We start from the raw sequence: 21,437 nt of genomic DNA on the forward strand, positions 1-21,437 counted from the left end.
CTCATAGAATGAACGCGCTCTACCTGGCTGCATTTACACACAACTACTAAAGAAGCAACAAGCTCTATCTCTTTGCTGTCTTCTTCTTTTTCCCAGCATTTCATCACCGTTGGAGGGAAACTCACAATGACTGGCCATAAGTGGGGTTATGGTGAAGAGGATGGTAAGCAGACTTTTATCAGGCATTGCTACCTTTTCTCAATAGCTGGGTTCAGAGTCACACAATCATATAGATTTACAGCTTATTTACACTGTAACTTAGAGTGTGTAAGTCAGGGCAATGCATAACATTATTTGTAGCATTTACTTGAGCACTGTTTTCACAAACACAGGGTGATGGATTAGTTCACTGTGCAATACTCATCCATTCTAGTCTGCTGGAGACTTTTTCATGCAAAGAGGCCATTAGGTTAAAGAGAGATTAGGCAACCTGTCTGCACAGGGATAACTGCACTAGTCCTGCTCTAACACAGCTCAGAGAAGGGCTTATGGTGGCTTAAATAGCCAAACTATACATGCATGGTTGGAAATATACAGTATGTACAGCAAGCACATGCTGAAAAGCGAATAACAGTCCTGTTTTCTTATACTCAGACCAGCCCCTAGGGTATTTGGCATGGCTAAGCACATTCATTCATCATTGCCTGTTGCTTTCTAAAATTTTGGCAGGTCCATCTGCATGGCACAAATCTTACCCCATCGCTCAGGGAACTCGCCAGTCCCCAATTAACATCGTACCCGAAGAGGCAGTTTATGACAGCCGCCTTCCGGCCATCACAATCAGCTATGACAACTGCACTTCTCTGAACATTTCCAACAACGGGCACTCTGTGGTGGTGGAGTTTGAGGATATGGATGATAGATCAGGTTGGTGTCAGTCATCTGGTTTTTGTCTGAAAAGTGGTCTGTTACACAATATGTTGCTTTCTTTCCTGACATACACATATTTCTTTGTAGCATGTAATTACCATTAATGGAAAGGTAATGTTTGGCAATATAAAATGTTTTTGTCTCAGTAATGCAGTGATAAACATATATAACAAAATTTATAGATTTGTACTAAAAAAGAGTGCCTGATACTTTTGCACAGTATACATACATACATACACACACACACACACACACACACACACACACACACACATATATATATATATATGTATATATATATGTATATAGAGTGAGAATGTTAAAAAAAAAAATGCCTGTATACGCTCTCAGCCTTGATGTGTTAAATTAAAAAATTATTATACCTAATGGAAGGCTGAGGTTAGTCCTCCAGTTCAATAGGGAAACCCACAGTAGAATTCAGCTTAGTGAAATAACAAAAAAGATAAAGAGCAAAAGATAAGTTAATGAATGGTGCAAAGCAGATCATTTTTAGACCTGAGCTAAGGTAAGATGGTTTTAGGTAATGAACTCTGGGCAAACACTGTACTGTAGTCCACTAGATGGTAGATGAAAAATGAATGATAATTAATACTGTCCAGTTTAGGACTTGTTTTATAATTAGAAAGATTATCAAGTTTCATCACTCATCCATGGAGCTTCATCTGATTAAACATATTCAATATTATAACAGAAGACCAGTTGGTTCAGTATGATCTGGATGACTGAAAACCTTCATAGGCATTAGGGATGGTCAAATTCACCATCAGAAAAGATCCACTCGTGGAGTTAAGACTTACTGGCAACATGGGTAATGCTGACTGACAGAACGCAGAAAAGCATGTATCCGTCTCGCGTGTGAGCTTGCAGAGAGTGAGCTTGGCTGTTAAGGGGATCAGGTTGTATCAGGTTGGCTGACACAGAGCTCTGATCTCAGTATCATCTTTAAAATAAGAAATTGTGGAATGGTTTCTAATAGATATACAAGAACTAGTGTTTTTATGTATCCGACTAGAATACACTAGCACTTTTTGAATTATCATTGCAATAATGTATTTATTATCGGGAAGAATAATTAGTTATTAGACATTACATGCTGTAGTTTTTACTGTGTAATGCTTTTTAAACTGTACCCTGAGCTTGGTATTTTGTTTTGTTTCTACTTTTTTGCATACTTTTAGTGGAATATAATCGCTGTCCAAATAACACATCATAGGTTTCTCCTAAATAATCATTTTAGACTCCACTTGTGATTAGTATGAGCAGTTAGGTGATTAATACATTATCCATAGCTGAAAGATTGATTACTACTAGATTATTTTCTTCTCACCATTAGATTCTGGATAAGGTCTGTCTGACATTGGCTGAGATCCAATAATCAGTATTTACAGTCAGGTATTTGGACAGTGACACAATTGTCATAATTTAGCCTCTGTACGCCATCACAATGGATTTGAAATGAAGCAATCCAGATGTGATTGAAGTGTAGACTTTCAGCATTAATTCAAGGGGTTTAACAAAAATATTGCAAAATATTAACAAAAATATTAACTATTTAGGAATTTTAGCAGTTATTACATAGTCCCTCCATTTTCACAGGCTCAAAAGTAATTGGACAAACTAACATAATTATAAATATAAGGATTATTTTTAATACTAGGATGCAAATCCTTTGCAGTCAATGACTGTCTGAAGTCTGGAATCCATGGACATAAATAAATGCTGAGTTTCCTCCCTTGAGCTGCTTTGCCAGGCCTTTTACTGGAGCTGCCTTCAGTTGCTGTTTGTTTATGGGTCTTTCTGCCTTCAGATTTTTCTTCGGTAACTGAAAAGCATGCTCAATTGGGTTGAGGTCAGGTGACAGACTCGGCCATTTAAGAACACTCCATTTCTTTGCCTTAAGAAGCTCTGGCGTTGCTTAGCGTTTGTTTTGGGTCATGATCCACCTGTACTGTTAAGCGCTGTCCTATCAGTTTTGTAGCATTTGACTGAATCTGAGCAGAAATTATAGGTCTATACACTTCAGAGTTCATCCTGCTACTTCTATCAGCAGTCACATCATCAATAAACACCAGTGAGCCCGTTCCATTGGCAGCCATACATGTCCATGCCATAACACTGCCTCCACCATGTTTGACAGATGATGTGGTATGCTTTGGATCATGAGCCTTTCCTTTCATTCTCTTTCCAACTCTTCTCTTCCCATCATTCTGGTACAAATTAATCTTGGTTTCATCAGTCCAAAGAATCTTGTTCCAGAACTGGGCAGGCTTTTTTAGATGTTTTCTAGCAAAGTCTATTCTGGCCTTTCTGTTCTTGAGTGTTACCAGTGCTTTGCATCTTGAGGTAAACCCTCTGTATTTACATTCATGAAGGTGTAATGAGGAAACAGGCCACACCTGGCCATGAAACTGCTTAGCAGTCAATTGTCCAGTTCCTTTTGAGCTTGTGAAAATGGAGGGACTATGTAAAAAATGGCTGTAATTCCTAAATGGTTAATGCAATATTTTTGTTAAACCCTTTGAATTAAATCACATCTTGATTGCTTCATTTCAAATCCATTGTGGTGGTGTACAGAGACAAAATTACGAAAATTGTGTCACTGTCCAAATACCTATGGACCCGACTGTACAACTGTATGACTATACGTTTTCTGTCTGATTCAGAAACACTATTATGCCATTACCTCAGCATGATTTTGGCTGACACATGTAATTTCTCCTCTGACCCTGTCTGACCACTCATCTTTGTAATTATTGCATTCAGTTTTTTTGTATGTGTCAGTATTTCAAGCAAAGATGTAATTCTGCCTACGAAACAAATAGTACTAAGGAAAGGATGCAGACTGGGGTGTTTCTCTGAGTATTCTTATTTGCTTCAGAGTTCTTGTGTTATAACATGGTTAAATATATAAGGATTCTTGATCCTACCCAAATATTGAGGACACATTTGCTGAGGGAAAATGAAATGAAAGACCCATCATTCAGTGCAACAGTGTCTATATAATTTATTGGGGCTTTTTTAATATCTTGACAGAAAGGCAAATTGTCATATTCCATTCCTAGGCATACTTAACAATGACAGACTATTAGTTCATCCCTCACACTGTCCTCATACTGCATAACTACATTTGGTACATGTAGAAATTAAGGAAAAAAGGAACTCTTAGGCATTCATTCCTTAAACCTAGATTAAGACATGGCATTACTTACACAAAGGACATAAATGAACAGTTCAGCTAAAAATTATTTACACAATTTTCCCTTTAAGTCAAATGTAGATAATATTTAGTTTTGCAGTGGAGCTATTATACTAATATACTCATCCAAAATATTTTCTATAAATAAAAGCCAGAATCTTCATGTACTTCATGTCAAATGGAATTGTTAGTTGTATAATCTCATTTTTAAACAAACAGTTATGTAAAATATATACAAATTTATATATTAAAAAAAAAAAAAAAAAAAAATATATATATATATATATATATATATATATATATATATATATATATATATATAAATTTAGTCTTTATTTAGATATTATCATTTGTATAACTTCCAGCTTTCTGGTACAATTCCACAAAACTGCCCAAAATTCTTGTCATTCTTCACAGAATAATATCAAATTGTGCTAAGAAAAAAGTTATGGTCAAAGTTATACCAGTCAGCTGCACAGTGAAGTTTTGTTCATGTGTTCAATATTGTGTCCTAAACCACAGCAGTAAGTCTGCCTGAACTGGACACGGTTTGAGGCAAGTGTTTTGACATGTATGACATTTATGAAAAATTAATCGTAGATAAGTGATTTCCTTAACAGCCTCATAGCTCTAGTACAAAACTAAAGAACAACAAACACCGACCATCTGCATTAATCGACTACATTTGGTGTAATGTAGAAAATTGTGTAAATGTGAATTTTCACCAAGCTAATCATTTAACTTATACACTAAACAGCGTTTTCAGTGGGGGAACAAGGAGAATCTAAATAAAATGGCCTCAAGCAGTTTGCCTTTTCAGATATGGCATATTTAAAAAATCTTGCACATATAACATGCAGTAGCCCATATAACCTTAGACACAGAGCTCATGGAATCTGATCACTAGCTGACTCACTCTTCTCCCATGACAGTGATCCAAGGAGGCCCACTTGAAAATGCATACCGTCTCAAACAGTTCCACTTCCACTGGGGAGGAAAAGACTGTGATGGCTCTGAACACACTGTCAGTGGGAAGACCTACGTGTCTGAGGTGTGAACACAAGAATGGGATAAAAAAAATCACTAGAGACAATCTCTCTCTGTCTCTTTTATATCTCACTGCCCTCTTTCCCTTCCTACAGCTACATCTGGTGCATTGGAATGCTGTGCGCTATCGCACGTTTGGTGAAGCTGCTGCAGCTCCTGATGGCTTGGCTGTGCTGGGCATCTTTATGGAGGTTAAAGCTTCTCAGTTGCTCAGGGAACTATTTAAAGTCACACTAAAATAAAAAAAAAAAACATTATATGTAAAATATTTTTAATTAATTTAGGGAAATTAATTTAACATAAACTAACTGGGCAATGTGAGAGTATTGTCATTGCCATCCTTTTAAGAAAAAAAAACATAATTGGAAAATCTGAGTTATTTTGGTGGCAGTAGATGGTCTTCAGAACATTTTGTGTGAAATGAAAAAAAAGGATCTAACCTAATTAGTAAGCAAAGCATGTATACAGTAGTTCAGAGGGGGCCTTATTAAATTCCCAGCTATTTTTATGCATCTTATCCCTTTTGATTGTTTTTTGGTGTGGTTATTTACAGAAAGGAGATGGACACCGAGATCTACACACTATAACTGATGCCTTGTATATGGTCAAATTCAAGGTATGTCTTGGGTATATGCAAAGAAATGCTGTAAAGCAAAGATACCTTCAAAAATAATGAAATTAAAGGTTTCTGCATAAAAATGCTATAAGATAACAGTACTGCAGTAAACAGTAATAAACTAAACAAAGTCAGTATTTGGTATGACACCAGTTTGCTTTTTCAGTTTGTGCAGTTTTATAAGGAAATTGGCAGGTAAGGTTTGTTGAACATCCTGGAGAATCTACCACACTTCTTCTGGAGACTTTGAAGTCACAAAAAAGTCATACTTGCTTCTTTTTACAAGCAAAACCCAGCAGCCTTCATTATGTTTTTTTCTGTAAAGTGGCCTGTTACATAATATGTTGCTTTCTTTACTGACGTACAAATGTTTTTATTTAACATTTAATTTTTTTGTTGGAAAGGTAATGTTTGGAAATATAAAATGTTTTTGTACTGACACAATAATGCAGAAGTCATAAAATAAAAATATATAGCAAAATCTGTACAAAAAATATGTACAATATATATTCAGTGAGAAAGTTAAAAAAATGTAAGTGAGAGAGATGATGTTTGAGGCATCTTCATATCTTCATTACCATCATGGCTGTATACACTCAAGCTTTGACCTGTGTTATTCTTTGATTTCAAGGGAAGCGTCGCAAATTTCAAAGGTTTCAACCCAAAGTGCCTCCTACCTTCTAATCTAAAGTTTTGGACCTACCCCGGCTCTTTGACCACTCCTCCACTGCATGAAAGTGTCACATGGATTGTTCTGGCTGAACCTATTAGAGTCTCGGATAAGCAGGTGGGTTACCTAGCTTTAAACACCTGCAGCTCTGCGTGTTCATGCATTTACATCCTGCCACAGCACTTCCTCATGGTGGACAGATTTTCCTCTGGTCCTTGACCATCATATGGGCTTTAATCATTTGGGTACTTAATGTAGAGGTTAACCAGTGGAAATGAATGGAGATTCCATGGCCAAAAAAAGCCTTTCCCCAAGTCAAGATAGGTTTGATGTCCAGTTTTACACTGAAGCTACGGCTGTTCTAATAATAATGTACATAGCTGCGCAATAATAAAGTACATAGCTGCACTTGCATCAAAACTGTTGAGTTTTTCAGGAGCTGATATCTTTTAAAATGCACTACAGACACTTTTTCAGCACTTTTCTTCCTCAGCACACAATTTAGTGTCACTTCATGCAAGCATTAGATTCAGGTGGGAGGTGTGGCCCAATGTTTGATTTAATTTTATGTATTTAGTTTTTACAAACAATGTCATTTGGGCTTCAGTTTGCTAAACAATGTCATTTGGGCTTCAGTTTGCACAAACCTAGTTAGTATCTAGTATCTAGCTATTCCTTATATGTTAACAATAGTAGCTTTGAAGGTTTAGTGTTTTATTTTAAGTACAAACAATCATTTTAATCCTATTTTTAATAATTCAGCACAATATTGTCAATTTCATCCTTTGTGTGTACAGATACACCCTGCCCCTGAGTTATGATGTTTTAGTTCTCATGTGTTTGGGCTTGACACACATCATTTCTGTCTGCCTGCACATTTTGGCAGTGGGACATTTGTCCAGCTAGTATTTAATCACTATCGACTTTGTAAACAGTCCCAGTTAACAGTGTAATTTCCTGGAATTGATCTTGAAATTGAGGTACTTGGTAACTTGCCAATAAAGTAACTGAAATTCATTTGTCAAATCATAATTTATTGGAACAGCATGGCAAAGGCAGATTGGGTGACTCATAACTATAATTTTCAGTTATATTATTTTAATTAACTGGGTGATAAAATTGGAGTCTGAAAAAAATTTACTTACAAGAAATGCCTAATATTGCCCTGCGATGGACTGATGTCCCATCCAGGGTGTATTCCCGCCTTACGCCCAATGTTCCTGGGATAGGCTCCAGATCCACTGTGACCCTGATCCGAATTAAACTGTTACTGAAGACGAACAGATGAACGAATGAGTGTCTAATAACTTGATCCAGCTTGTGTTACTTTTTACAATTGCTGTTGTAAAGACAAATCCACCCAGTAATTGCAGATTACTCAATGATATAACCTCAGTCTTTTTCCGCAGTTGACTCGTGAACATCTTCCTGTCATGGCCTGTGAAGATGTAAGCTGCTAGCACTAAACAAAAGTAGGCAGAACATTCTCCTGTCCTTGTGGGTTTATTCTAACAACTTGGCCAGCGGATTCGTTCCAGGAATGCAAGCCTGTTCTTTGCATTCTTCTTATTGAGAGACAGCTTTTGTGTGTTCGTGTCTGAAGTTGTCCCATTGATTTCTTTTTTTTTTTTTTTTTTTCGACTCAGAAGTCAATGATACAGTTATATATCAGTGTTACTGATTACATTGTGGCTAATTTTAATCCAGCTTTATCAGTGTGATGACACATTTTCGTAATCTCCTGTCTAGCCTATTGTTGTTTCCTGCATACATGGATAGGTGTCAATACAGAGCTCAGATGTAATTCTGTAAAGAGCACAGATGCAATTCTGAAATGCTTTGAAGTCTCAGGAATGCAGGTCAAAGGTTTTAGCTTTTATTCTGAGAAACTGTCACTCCTAGTGTGAGCCACAGCAGTGGAGTACTGCATGTGTGCACAGCAGTAAAGCTCATTCTGCATGTCTCCTCACAAACACCACCATTTACTCTGAACGTAAAACTGAGTCTGTTTTATTTACACGTACGTAATTCACAAACTAACTACCAGAGCAGTTAGCTAATAAAATGTGTTTTTTTCTATGCCGCTTTTTTTTTTACTATAGACTTTTTTAGTTTGCCTTGTGTGTATTTTTTTCTCTTACAGAGAGCCTACTGTGATATGGTGTATTATTGCTAATATGCAATTGATTATACACAAACCTCACAAATTTACAATTGTACATGAATGATAAGAAACGCCATAGTCCACATTTGAATTTTGAATTTTACAAGTAGATCAGCTGCAATATAATCAACAAGATCTCACAATGGTGATGAAAATGATAATGATGGTTGTTCTGCTCAATACTGATATCAGCCAGTCTAGCAACAGAAAAGTTCTATTGCACTTTATCATGTCATACAATAGAAATACACTTTTTCTCTCAGAAAAATATATTTTATAAGCTTATATTATTATTATTATTATTATTACTATTATTAAGGTTGATAATTGATGAGTGCATTATGAGCTTTCGTATTCATATTCATAAAATGCAGCTGTAAATATTTACATCACAGTTAGAAACTTCGAAATGAAAGCTGTTGCTCTCTTCAAAACTAAATATAAACAAAACTACAGTATATATCAAGTGCAACATAAATCAATATTGCAGTTAATTATGTTTACTAGATAAAGAAGCCAAAAACAATTCTCACAGTCAAAGTCTGAATAAGTGTTCAGCAATAATCATCAGGTAATCTATAGTGACATGAATTTAAAAATTTAATAATAAAGGGATTCATTTTGCCATATACGCCCCTGAACTGGCTCAGACCCCCTGAGTCCATGCTTTAAAGACCCACTGGGCTAGATTAACCTTCCCCTGTTGACTGTAGCCGTGCGTGTGTGCGTATGTGTGTATGCGTGTACGTGCATGTGTCTGTGCATGTGAGTGTATGTGTTTTGTAGCACAAGCCCATCCTATAAGCCCTACATACAAAGGCTGTTTCCCAAGTCTTTGAATGCTAAGGATTACAGTGGCTGATGTGCATTAGCTGTGCTGGCTTATGAAAAACTCCGGAGATACTCAACAGGGAGAAACATATATTAAATAGAGTATATTGTGATTTTCACCCCCTATGGGCAAGTTACATACTACCACACAAAGCACTCACATGACTTTTCATGTCTGCACACTGAATTCAGAATAGACATGATCTAAACACTTCAATGTGTACACTCTTAAAAAAAAGTCCTGACAGAACCGTGGGGTTCAACATGACTGTTTTTTAAGCAGCAGAATTTTGTGTTTTTTGCTGTCTAATGCAATTTTCTGTTCAAAAATGAAAACCATTGTACGTACACAAGTGTACTGTATATCGATAGTTGTAACAGCACATCATGTGTCTCTTAGGTTTATTGTGGTGAGGTCAATTACATTTGCAAGAACTGCTGGTTTTCTAATAAGAAGTTCTTTCTGATTATGATTCAATCTATGTAGAAGCTAAGTGGACAGTTCCTGTGTAGTCTGTATGTATGTACCAAATTACAAATTGGTGTTTGATTAGCATTAGCAATACTATGACACAGGAATTATATAGAAGACTTTTAATTGTTAAAATACACCTATGAACTTGCACAAAGCAAAACTGAAGTGGATGTACATATGCATTTACATAAGATTTACTACAGTAATCTCATGTGTAACAGTGCAGACATCCTCAGTAGTTACAGTAGCCCCCGCCGAAAGAGCGTATGCTGGAACATCAAAGCCAATTCTTTTGTTTTTGCTTTACACTGAAGACATTTGGGTTTAAGATAAAAAAGATGAACATGAGACGATAGATCAGAATTTCTGCTTTCATTTCCTGATATTTACATCATGGCAATCTGCCCAATTTTAGGTGAGAAAAAGTATTGGAAGAGATAGTCTTAAAGTAATAACACTTAATATTTGGTTGCATATCACTTTCTTGCAATAACTGCATCAAGCCAGTGACCCACTGATATCACAAAACTGCATTTTTCTTTTATGATGCTTTACTGGGCTTGTACCGCAGCTACTTTAACTTGTTGTTTGTTTTGGGGGGTTTCTCCCTTCAGTCTCCTCTTCAGGAGGTGAAAGATTGGGTTAAGATCTGATGATTGACTTGGCCAGTCTAAAATGTTCCACTTTTTTCCACTGATGAAATCATTTGTTGTGTTGGCAGTGTGTTTTGGGTCATTGTCTTGCTGCATGATGAAGTTCTTCCCAATTAGATTGGAGGCATTTCTCTGTAAATTGGCAGACAGAATGTTTCTGTAGACTTCTGAATTCATTCTGCTGCTACCATTATGAGTTACATCATCAATAAACATTACTGAGCCCGTTCCAGAAGCAGCCATGCAGGCCGAAGCCATGACACTGCCTCCACCAAGCTTGACCAATGAGCTCGTATGTTCTTGGTTCCAGAACTTTTCTAGATCTTCTCTGTGTTTCTTTGCACATTCCAATCTGGCCTTCCGATTCTTACTGCAGATGAATTGGCTTTGAATTGGCTATGCCCAATGCTTGTGCAATGGTTCTGCTCGATGGTTTTCCCTCTTTTTTCAGCTTCAAAATGTCTTGCTTTTCTCCCATAGACAGCTCTCTGGTCTTCATGTTGGTTTATCCTTTATAACAACAAATGCAGTCTTCACAGGTGAAACCCAGGGATCAAACCAAGAGTAGACATTCAGAGCTACTAAATCTTTAAACAGTAAATCTAACAGGACACACATGGGCAACAAGAAACACCTGTCAGTCACTTGTTATTAGTTTACATCTAGATGTAAATATAAGAACATGAAAGCTAAATTTCTGATCTAGTGTCTCATATTCATCTTTTGATCTCTAACCTAAATGTCTTAAGTATATAACAAAAACAAAAGAATTGGCCTGTTCCAATACTTTTGGAGGGGACTGTAGCATTGTTTTACACTGTTAACTAGGTAACCTTCCAAACCAGTTAGCAATCCCATATCAGAGGAACCTGTAAAGAATGCCAAGAAAACGCTTCAAATCCATGTCTTAATTTTTTGTTGTCAAGAACAAGTGTATTCCAATGCACATAAAACTGGGTTCATTATTCTTAATACTAATTGGATTATTACATTTCTAATGCTCTCCTTCTCCTTCCCAATGGCTGTAGATGACAAAGTTCCGGATGTTGCTCTTTAGCGCTGAAGAGGAGGAACAGAGGAAACGGATGGAGAACAACTTCCGCCCTCCACAGCCCCTGAAGGGCAGGACGGTCCGTGCCTCCTTTAAGTAGCCCACCAGTCACCATACTGACACTGAAATGTTTTAGCATCATCTTTCTGCAACTTGGAAGTCTAGACATTGTTTTTCTTTAACTGCTGAAGTCAGGCACATTGTGAGACTCAGTAAAAAGATCAATCCAACCCCAGTAAGCACTGTTAAAGCACTTAGGAAAAGCATCACTTGCTGTGTAGGCATATATGTCATGTTGTAGCCTGCCAAAAAACATAAATCATGTCTTGACATTGAGCTGATTATACATTAGATCTGAGCTGAAGATGCAAAAATACAACCAGGTGTTATGTTTATTTTTTCCAGTGTGGTTTTGCTTTTCTATCAAATAGATGAATGATAAGACAGTAGAGGAATGATTCTTTTACAAGTCCTTCCTAAAATACATTGCATGCCTGAGCCGTTTTACAGATCTTCTATCTTCTATCTATCATGATCAGACTTGTGCTGAGTGATCTCCCCTCAGGTGCGTGCAGTGACTCAGAAACCTCATGACCAGGGACAAGCCTTCTGATTTTCCACAACTTTTGGATAGTAACCAGCCTCTGGCAAGCCACACTTAATCTCTTTACCGCTTATTATCCTGACCAAATGATGGAACTTATTACGAAATACTCCAGGGAGATTTCCAGGGTTGTAATCTAACAAAATGTTCCATTGCTTGTTACTGTAAATGATTTCTTTTTTTATGAGTTCTCCTGTCCCTTATAATGCCTTTTTAATGCCTTTTGCTAAGCTAGTGCTGTTTTCATTATACAGTGCTTTCTTTCTCCTTACAATTCTCTCTGTTAATGATTCATAATGTCCCATTTTGACTTGATCTTAACCCCATTGATTAACTAGCTAGATATGACGTGCTAGTTAACATGGGTGACTGAAATGTTGCTAATGTTTATAGACAGAATAAGCCTCCTATGAAGTAAAATTTGTAGAATATTTCTTATCCAAATATTAGCTTTCTTTTAAAAGTGGGATTATTAAGATTGTAGATGACATTGGGCATGAGTTCTTATTTCTCCAGAACACTCAAGCCTGACAGAATTAGCGAGCCACTGTTTGAAGCTTAACATCGGACCACGACTGATACTGAGTCAAAAAAATTCAGCCTTTCCTATTTGAACATAACAGTTTAAAGTCTGTTTTGCTGGAGTGCTGGTATTACTCATACTGCTTCTTCTTAGGTGTGGGGTTCTTTGAAATCCAGACCGGCTAATTAACATGGTTTTAAATCTACAGAAGCCTGGAATGCCTTCAAAAGAGTTGATTGAATTTGCGTCAGTGATGAACGCTGCTGCAGTTATTAAGCACATTCTGCACAAGGATCTCTGTGGCTGCTTCAACATGGTTACAGTTTATACTGAATCAGTGCTATTATAGCTGGGGTCTATTGTGTGCAAATGATGAAAAATTCACTCAACTCCCTGAATAGAGAAAGGATCTATTTTACCAGTACAACCCTTAAAGGATACTTGGGCATTACTATAAGAGAGTTGTGGCAGCTTTGTATTCTTTATTTAGTTTTAAACAGTTTCTTAAATTAGACAGACTTTCTCGTTGTGTTGCTAGCAGGCATATGCTTTCTTGCACCAGGCTTTCAGATATATACTTTATCACATGTATTTGCGTAGTCATAATATGGTTTACAAAGAGCTATCTAATAATTAAAATCCCTCATAGGATTAATGGATGAATTTGTGCTTGAAATTAGCTATTTATTGTCATTTTATTTTTCTATTCAAAATATAAGAAGAATATGGTTATGTTAATTACAATAAAATTAAAACAATTACATTTCACTGTATTTTCTTTTCTATTTTTTACATCATGCCTTAGAAATGCTCCCAAACCAACAGTTGGTTAGGAGAGTAGCTTCTCTGGCTTAGTTACTTATTCATGTTCTGGTCATGTAAGACGGGTGTCAGAAGTTTCACTGAGGATCTCCTTGGGTCCAGTTACACAAAAGCCTTGAACCATGATTACAGTTACACAGTAAGAGACAGTAAAGTAATTGTGTTCAGTTTTTGTAGTATGATAGTTTTGGGAATCTCATGTGATAAAATGTAAATTTACAATGCTCCTTACTGCCACGTTGTGGCAAAGGAAGAATTAACAATAAACGTGCATCAGTTTTTCTCAGTGAAGAGATATACACATTTGAAAAGGTTTATACACTCTTGTAAATAAAGAGAGCTAGTCTGAATTTTGTTTGTTGCAATATGATACTTTTACTAGTTACAAGAGGAATTTCTGGTCAAATATGTGTCAAATAAGTGTCCAAAATCATTTTAGTTGTTATTATTAGTATATTAATTAGTAATTTTTGAACAGATTTTTATTACTATCTACTTATATATAGATGGATAGATTCAATTCAATTCAGTTTTATTTGTACAGCACTTTTAACAATGCACAAAGCACCTTTACAGAAATATATAAATTTTAAATTTATACATTTATCCCTAATGAGCAAGCCAAAGGCAATGGAAAACTCTTTGAGACGACATGAAGAAGAAACCTTGAGTGGAACCAGACTCAGAAGGGAACCCATCCTCATCTGGGTGACACCGGATAGTGCAATTCTAAATAATGTTTACTTTATAATGTTACTCTTCTATAACTGTATACTATATAGTCAAAAAGTGCAATTGTGTTAACAGGAACTTATGAGCTTATGAGGATCTTATTGAGTATGAGCATCAGAGTCATTTCTGAATTCATTATAGTTTTAACATAAAGTTGTATCGAGCTGAAGTTACTAACTGTTAAATGATGGTGACTTGAGTGCAAATTGTTCTTAGCAACTGCAGTCCTAAGGCTATCCAAGGAAGAACATCCACAGCCACCTTTATGGTTTCTATGTGGTACCATCCATAGTAATCTGTTGATCTTTAGGCTGTCCATGTGGGGCAATCCTAGCAGCAACGAGTGATTTGTAGGTGAAAAACAAAATCTCCAAACAGAAGTAGGGCATCAGGATGGATCAGGCAGAAGGAATCAGGAAGGAATCACTGGTACCTTAGGGAAGAGAGAGCGCTAGATCAGTCAGGGTATGGTTTTAAAAAAATTCCAAATTTCAAACATCCTGTGGAGCACCATTAAATGCATTATTTCAAAAATGGAAAGAACCGGGCAAAACCCAACTCCACCTAGAGGATTCTGTCTACCAAAGGTCACTGCCTGGGTAAAGAGGGCATTAATGAAGCAACCAAGAAGCCAAGGGTAGCTCTGAAGGAGAGATCCACAGCTCAGATGGGGGAAACTTTTGACAAGACAACCACAGCTTGTACACTCCATAAAGCTGGGCTTTCGATTTCAAATGGTGAGAAGAAAGTCAATATTGAAAAAAAAAAAAAATCATGCATTCCAGTGTTGGAGACTCAGTGAACATGTGGAAGAAGGTTCTCTGGTCTGATGAGACCAAAACTGAACTTTTTGGCCTTAGCACAAAGTGCTGCGTTTGGCAGAAACCCAACACTCTGAGAAGACCATCTCTTCAGTGAAGCATGGTGGAGAAAAAATAACAAGGCATTGACTTACATTTATTCATCTGGCAGACATTTTTTTTTTCCCAAAGCAACTTACAAGTATGGAAGAATCCAGTCCAAGCACAGAGATGACCAGCTGAGGGGTAAAAACCTGATTACTGTCTTGCTCAAGGGCCCAAAAGTGGCTTGCTGACAGCTGTGGAATTTGAATTTGACCTCTCAACATTCTGGTTAATTACACTGTCCCAGGAGGCTGAGAAGCAAGAGTGAAGCGAAGCTGAGAGAAAAGTTAAATCTGATTAAAATATGTCTTGAAGGAGGACTGAAGAACAGCAACGATAGACTGTATAATCTGCAAGCAGAGTGTTAGCAAATAGCAGGACTATGCTGTTGACTATGCAGTTCGTCCTAACTCCACATTTTATTAAAGAACTTACAAGTGGGAGCAGTTTCAATCTGATGGTCAGGAAGCTGGCTGGCCAGTGTTGGCAACCTGAGTGAGTCGTTAACCTTGTCAGACTGTGATTCATATCTCGGCGTTGTGAACAGGCTGCAGCCGCAGGCGGTGTACTTTAGTATGTTCATGCTGTGAGTGGAATATTCTCAGGCTGTGATTTGTTCCATTAGGTAATCAGGCCAAGGCTCATTTCACAGGAAGAGACAGACTAATGAGGAGTGGAAGTGCAGTAAACCAAAAAAACAGTGTTGTTACCTACACAAGAACACACCATCTAATGCTTGTAATCAGTCAAGACATTTATTCTGAGTGAACTGATTTGAATATTGGCTAATTCATATATATTTATATGTGGCTCCCAAAAAAAGCAATGAACAAAACAATAACTTAATTTTTTAAGCGTAAACAGTTTAACAACTTAAACTTTAAATGATCATTTATTCATTGGAATTGTTCTAATGCTTTACATCCTTTTTTCAAAATCTGTAATTGGATGTATAAAACATGCACTGCTGTCAGATTTTGTTTGTTTGTTTGAATTGTGTGTTCTGCATAAATTTTTGCTTGTTGTTTGTCACATTGTCCACAAGGTAGCAGTGTAGGCCAAAGTTTATTATTTCCTCCAAAAAGCTGCCAGACCAGAAAAAGCTCTGATAAATCACTGTAATTATAATAAAGCGTTGATGTTGATTAAAAAGAGTCCCAGTAAATTAGTACACATGATTTTTTTTAACTTTTTTTTTTCACGTATTTTTTTACCACAAATGTGAAGCTCGTCTGATGAAATTAGATGTTCACTATCACTATTCATATTCATACAGAATTGCACTGAAGTGCTGGTTATTATTTAAAAACAATGAACTTTTTTTTAGGCTTTTCAGTTGTTAGCTATTTTCTATTGGGAGGTGGTGTTAGAATGAAGCCACATCTCCATTTCCAAGGTCATGCACCAGTAATGATATATCAGCATTCCCTTCTTCATCTGAAGTGATGAGGTCATTCTTCTGAAAATCTCATGGGAGGCTATCTGCATTTCACCTGTCTATCGTTTGTCACCTGAGCAGTCTTATTCACAGCTATTTTCTGTGTGCGCCTTCGTTAATAATGAATGAGCCTAAGGCGTGGGTGTATATTTAACATATCTGCAGAAATAGATCTCCCAGAATAGCAGTGCTGAAGATACCTGAGCAAGCAGAAAATACACAGGCACGATCAATGTGGTGTGTAATGTAAACTGCTGTTGGGTTTCGTTGCTTGTATAAATAACTGCCATCAGATATTTTTGTCATGGGGTATATCAGTTATATCTACTGACATTACCCTCCAAGCTGATGGAGCATGATGATTATGACTGACTCCAGATACATTTCCACACAGCCTGCTGCACTTTTAGATCCCCTTGAGTAAATGTCACATGATATAATGCTAATCCTGGGCTTGAATGCATATGTCTGGTCATGTCTGTGTTATGTCCGGTCATGCTTCTTTGATTACACAGTGTCTTCCAGGCATGGGAGACCAATCGATAAGAGACATAAAGAACTTAGAGATTTGTGTCCACCACTTACACATTGTTTTCTTTTTTACTGGTAGAAGTTATCAAGTTTCTGTTCAGATTTTGGTCTGAAAGGGCAGCGGTAACTCAGCAAAATTGGAATTGGAAAAATCAGGGTGGGATGGTGGTTTGAGACAACAGAAGGGTTGAGGATTTGGAGCTATACATTGATTTAAATTGTGTTTTAGTTCAAGAAAAAGACTAAGGTAGTTAGCTAAGCTAGCAACTAGGTAATTAAATTGCCCTGGAAATCTCATAAAGTCCATTTTACAAGAGACAAAAGCTGCAATTAACCATAATCTGGCAGGAGCAAAATATTTTTTTATGAACATGTTAATTAGTTAGCTAGCGGGTTTTAAATGAAATAGCTTAAAGATAGTCAGTATATATATCTTAAATGATACCACATAATGATATGAATCTAAACGTGGCAGTTTTTCAATGAGATACGTTTTTTATTTTTCTTAATTAAGTGTAGTTTTAGTTGGTTGTCTTAGTTTTTTAGATGATTTGTTAGTTTTAGTAATTTCTTCTGTTTAATTTCACTATTTTTGTAGTCATATTACATATTACAGTAAGCAGCCACATAGCTACTGACAGGACACACTAACCATCGGCATCTTATATTAGGCTAATGATTACTTTTTTATATAGAAATATTGTTCATTCCATGTTCCATTTTCTTTATTCATCATATCATTTTACCGCTACTATTTCAGTTAGTTTATTTTAATAGCAACTATTATTTTGGTCTGAAATTAGTCTTAATAATTTATATTTTCCTTAATATTTATTGAAGTGTTTTCTCTTTAATAGTTTATCATTTATTAGCATTTACTCTAATAAATTAAGCATAGTGCTTTGACCTAGAACTCGCTCAGCCACATTGTCCTTAACAAGTACACAACATCCATGTTAGCTAGAGAGACCACTTGTCTGATTAAGTGCCCTTCTAATTTTATAAACATTGCATTGTTCCTTCAAGCATCAGCCGCCTGTGGGTTTGTATTTATGGCTATAGAGGGCAGGCTGTGAAGGCCAGGTCACACACACTCACATACACACTCATGGTCTCTGCCTCATTTCACTGCAGGACATCACCATGGTTACAAACAAACAGGCTGACTCCTACCTTTATCTCTCTCTCTCCCTCTCTCTTTCTCTTTCTCTTGCTCTTAACTTGCAAGCTGTCACTGTCACAACATCAAAAATAAAAAACTAACAGACTGCAGGCCCAAAATATCCCACACTTTCTTTCCGCATTATGCCTCTACTGTACTCTTTTTTTCGAGTTTTTTCAGTTTCATCTTGTTTATTGTGTGAGTCCTGATTTGATATGAGATTCAGGTACAAAGCAGCCTTGACCTTGAGTTTAAAAGACTGAAAGGGCTAAAAGGTTGCTTTGGCAAAGCAGGACAAATGAATTAGGCACAAATGTCTTTACCATCTTTTAGCCACATCAGGCTTGCAGTAGAAAACTGCTTGTGTTTAACCGGTGAAGAAGAGACTTGTACGTTTAAATTGTAGAAACTGTTATGGAAGTATAACTGAGAGGAAAAAGATTTATGCTTGTATGATTAATATTTCATTACCATTGGTGTGTACACTGAGAAAGCTGAACATTTTTACTGGGGGGCAAATTTAATATTTGAAATATAATTCCAAAAACCTCAGCTTCTCTTTGTCAACTCTCCTGGCAGTGGAACCATTTAGTTTGAGATGGAACAAAGTTCAAGAGTACAGGTGTTCAAGAAATAATGTCATTTCAGTGCTTTTCAATGTTTTTTGTTTTCATCCAGACCATTTTATTTTTTCACGAAATCAAGATCACAAACCAATATAATAACAATACTATACTCCCCTTCTCTGTGACCATTTCCCAGTGTTCTACCATTTTTTCAATTCCATGCTTTTAGCAGTGATTGCAGAAGTCATCAAGCTGTTGGTTGGGCTCAGTGGTGTTGTTGAAGCAAACTCCAGCTGATATTGGAGATATCAGAAGTGGGATAGGTGCTAATCTAAATGCATGAAGTCAGGGGTGAATGATGGAGGTGGCAGAACTTTCCAGTCAAGCTCATAAATTGTTGGTCTGTTGAGATTTGCAGCCTCCAATACAATTTGACCCTGGTTTTATTTTTTATTTTATTTATTTATTTGCTGTCCCACAACATTTCCAGCAAATCCTTTAACACCTTAAACTTATAGCTTTTTATTGATTTATGCATGTTAAAGCACATGAATTATTCATTAAATACAGTGAAACTAAAAAAAAAATGATATGAAGCCAAGAAAGTGAGTCAAGCCTGGACTCACCAACAGGACAAAGAAAAACAGAGAAGTGCTATGAATGGTATGTAAATATCAAATCATGGGGTAAATTTCCAGTTAAAATGTATATGTTTCAGACTTTACTGGATGGAGATAACCCCCATTCATTTACTCAGAAACACACTCTACTTCCATCCCACACACTTTTACCAGTCAGTGGATCTCAGCAGTGTGGGATTACATTACAGGGAAATGAGACTGGTGGCAAATGTGGCACTGCTGAAAACCGTTGGCACATTCACCCAGCGCACATTGTTGCTGATTCATTGATATATTAAGGTGAGATTTGATTCACTGTCTTCATGGACACCCTGAAAAACATTACAGATGACACATTATGACAGTAAGGCCAGCTGCTGGGTGATCCATTAAAAAAAATCTCACACATGGTTGGTGATTACTGGCCGTGAGGAATCCTTATGAGCTTGTGTCACATATTATATGGGAAATGAATTGACCAAACATTCATTACGGTATTACCAAACAGTGCAGGAATGTTCTGGATCATACAAAATTTTATTTTATACACTTCATATTATCACTTGGTAAATGTGAGTTGGTGACATTGCACCAAGGCAATGACATCACATGCGTCTATCTACAGACTATTTTTCTTTAAGATATTGTTTTTCTGTGGAAATGTATTGATTCCCTAACTGTAATATAGGAAATTGTTGACCTTGACTGGATGGCTCCTCCATATTTCTTAGTCTATCACAAGACTTAAAAAAATTTTTATTCAATCATTCATTTTATTTAACCACTATATCCTGGTCAGGGTGGTGACATCTTAAATATAAAATTTCTCTAACCTTTGACCTTATTCTGGGAAGTGTCAGTCTAATATTTGTTATGGATCTTTAGAGGATAGCCATAAAACACCAGGAGTAAAGTCTTCCAGGAACGCCACTACAGGGGTGCACTAATTTAGCAGTATTGCCTGTGGGACTGTCTCCAGTGCACACTCTACCTTGGCCTTGTGTGTCGTTGACAATATACACACTTACTATCTCTTGAAAATCCCATCACACACAGGCTACGGAGGTCAGTCACGTACCCGTCACAAGTTTCCATCAGTAGATCAAAAAATAGCTCGTCAATGCCTTTTATAAACCGAAGAGCGCCTATAAAAAGAGAGGTCGGTCAGAAGAGATGGTGGTGTGACCCTATCTTTAGCTTTATTTATGTCCCAGTGTTGACAGCGGCACTCATAGGCTTTCCACTCACCATGCTGGGGATCACGAGTCTCATGGCTCTCTGTTGCTGGAAATCACCGTCTTGGGAGAAAATCCCAAACACGAATAATGCTAAAAGCCCCCTTATTAAACTAATGACTAAACACAGCTGGCTGACTTCTTTCTGCGCAATTACTGTTTATTTTTAAAATGCCTGTTAAAATAAATTGTGCAGATAGCAACAAGACTCATTGATTTCATTTACAAGGAGGATTTCAGGAAACTATAGTTTTATATAGATGAATTTTTACTGTAACTATTCTCTCTGTTCTGATGACTAAAACAGTAGTCGACTAATTTAGACAGGCAACAGAGATGAGGAGCAATAATGTCAAACAGAGATGAAAAACAAAAAAATTAAATATTGCATTGTTATAAAATATAAATGAATATAATGTTCTTCCAGCTTGAAATGTGTGCTGAAATAAAATCCCTCACAGTGCAATTTAGAGAATCAAATAGTGGAACTAGACTCAATGTTTCAAGGACAAGGGTACATAATTCTGGAAAAAGCCACAGTCCAGTGTCTGGTAGACTCAGAAAAGGGTGTGTGTGGGGATTCTAGGAACTAGTGGGATGAGGCTGTACCTTGACAAATAAATCTGAAATAGGTATTCACCTTTAATGTTATGCTACACTAGAGTAAATCACAAGGCAACAAAAATTGTTATTACAGTGAAATAT

At 36.7% G+C, this 21,437-nt stretch overlaps 1 protein-coding gene across 1 annotated transcript; it reads left to right on the plus strand.

Annotated features, from left to right (window-relative positions):
* ca7 (carbonic anhydrase VII) lies at window positions 1-11,989 on the plus strand. The gene is made up of 7 exons (XM_026946673.3): window positions 1-163; window positions 670-867; window positions 5,020-5,138; window positions 5,230-5,325; window positions 5,688-5,750; window positions 6,382-6,537; window positions 11,572-11,989. Exons 1-7 carry the CDS (start codon window positions 127-129, stop codon window positions 11,692-11,694), a joined length of 792 nt encoding a protein of 263 aa, XP_026802474.1. The 5' UTR covers window positions 1-126; the 3' UTR covers window positions 11,695-11,989.
* The last annotated feature ends 9,448 nt before the right edge of the window (window positions 11,990-21,437 follow it).

The sequence above is a fragment of the Pangasianodon hypophthalmus genome, chromosome 25 (assembly GCF_027358585.1).
Source record: "Pangasianodon hypophthalmus isolate fPanHyp1 chromosome 25, fPanHyp1.pri, whole genome shotgun sequence".
Lineage (NCBI taxonomy): Eukaryota > Metazoa > Chordata > Actinopteri > Siluriformes > Pangasiidae > Pangasianodon > Pangasianodon hypophthalmus.

Coding starts and splice junctions, on each gene's coding strand:
- ca7 (XM_026946673.3), top strand. CDS start 127: ATGACTGGCCATAAGTGGGGTTATGGTGAAGAGGATG. Junction 868..5,019: donor GGATATGGATGATAGATCAG/GTTGGTGTCAGT, acceptor CTCCCATGACAG/TGATCCAAGGAGGCCCACTT. Junction 5,751..6,381: donor TGTATATGGTCAAATTCAAG/GTATGTCTTGGG, acceptor TTTGATTTCAAG/GGAAGCGTCGCAAATTTCAA.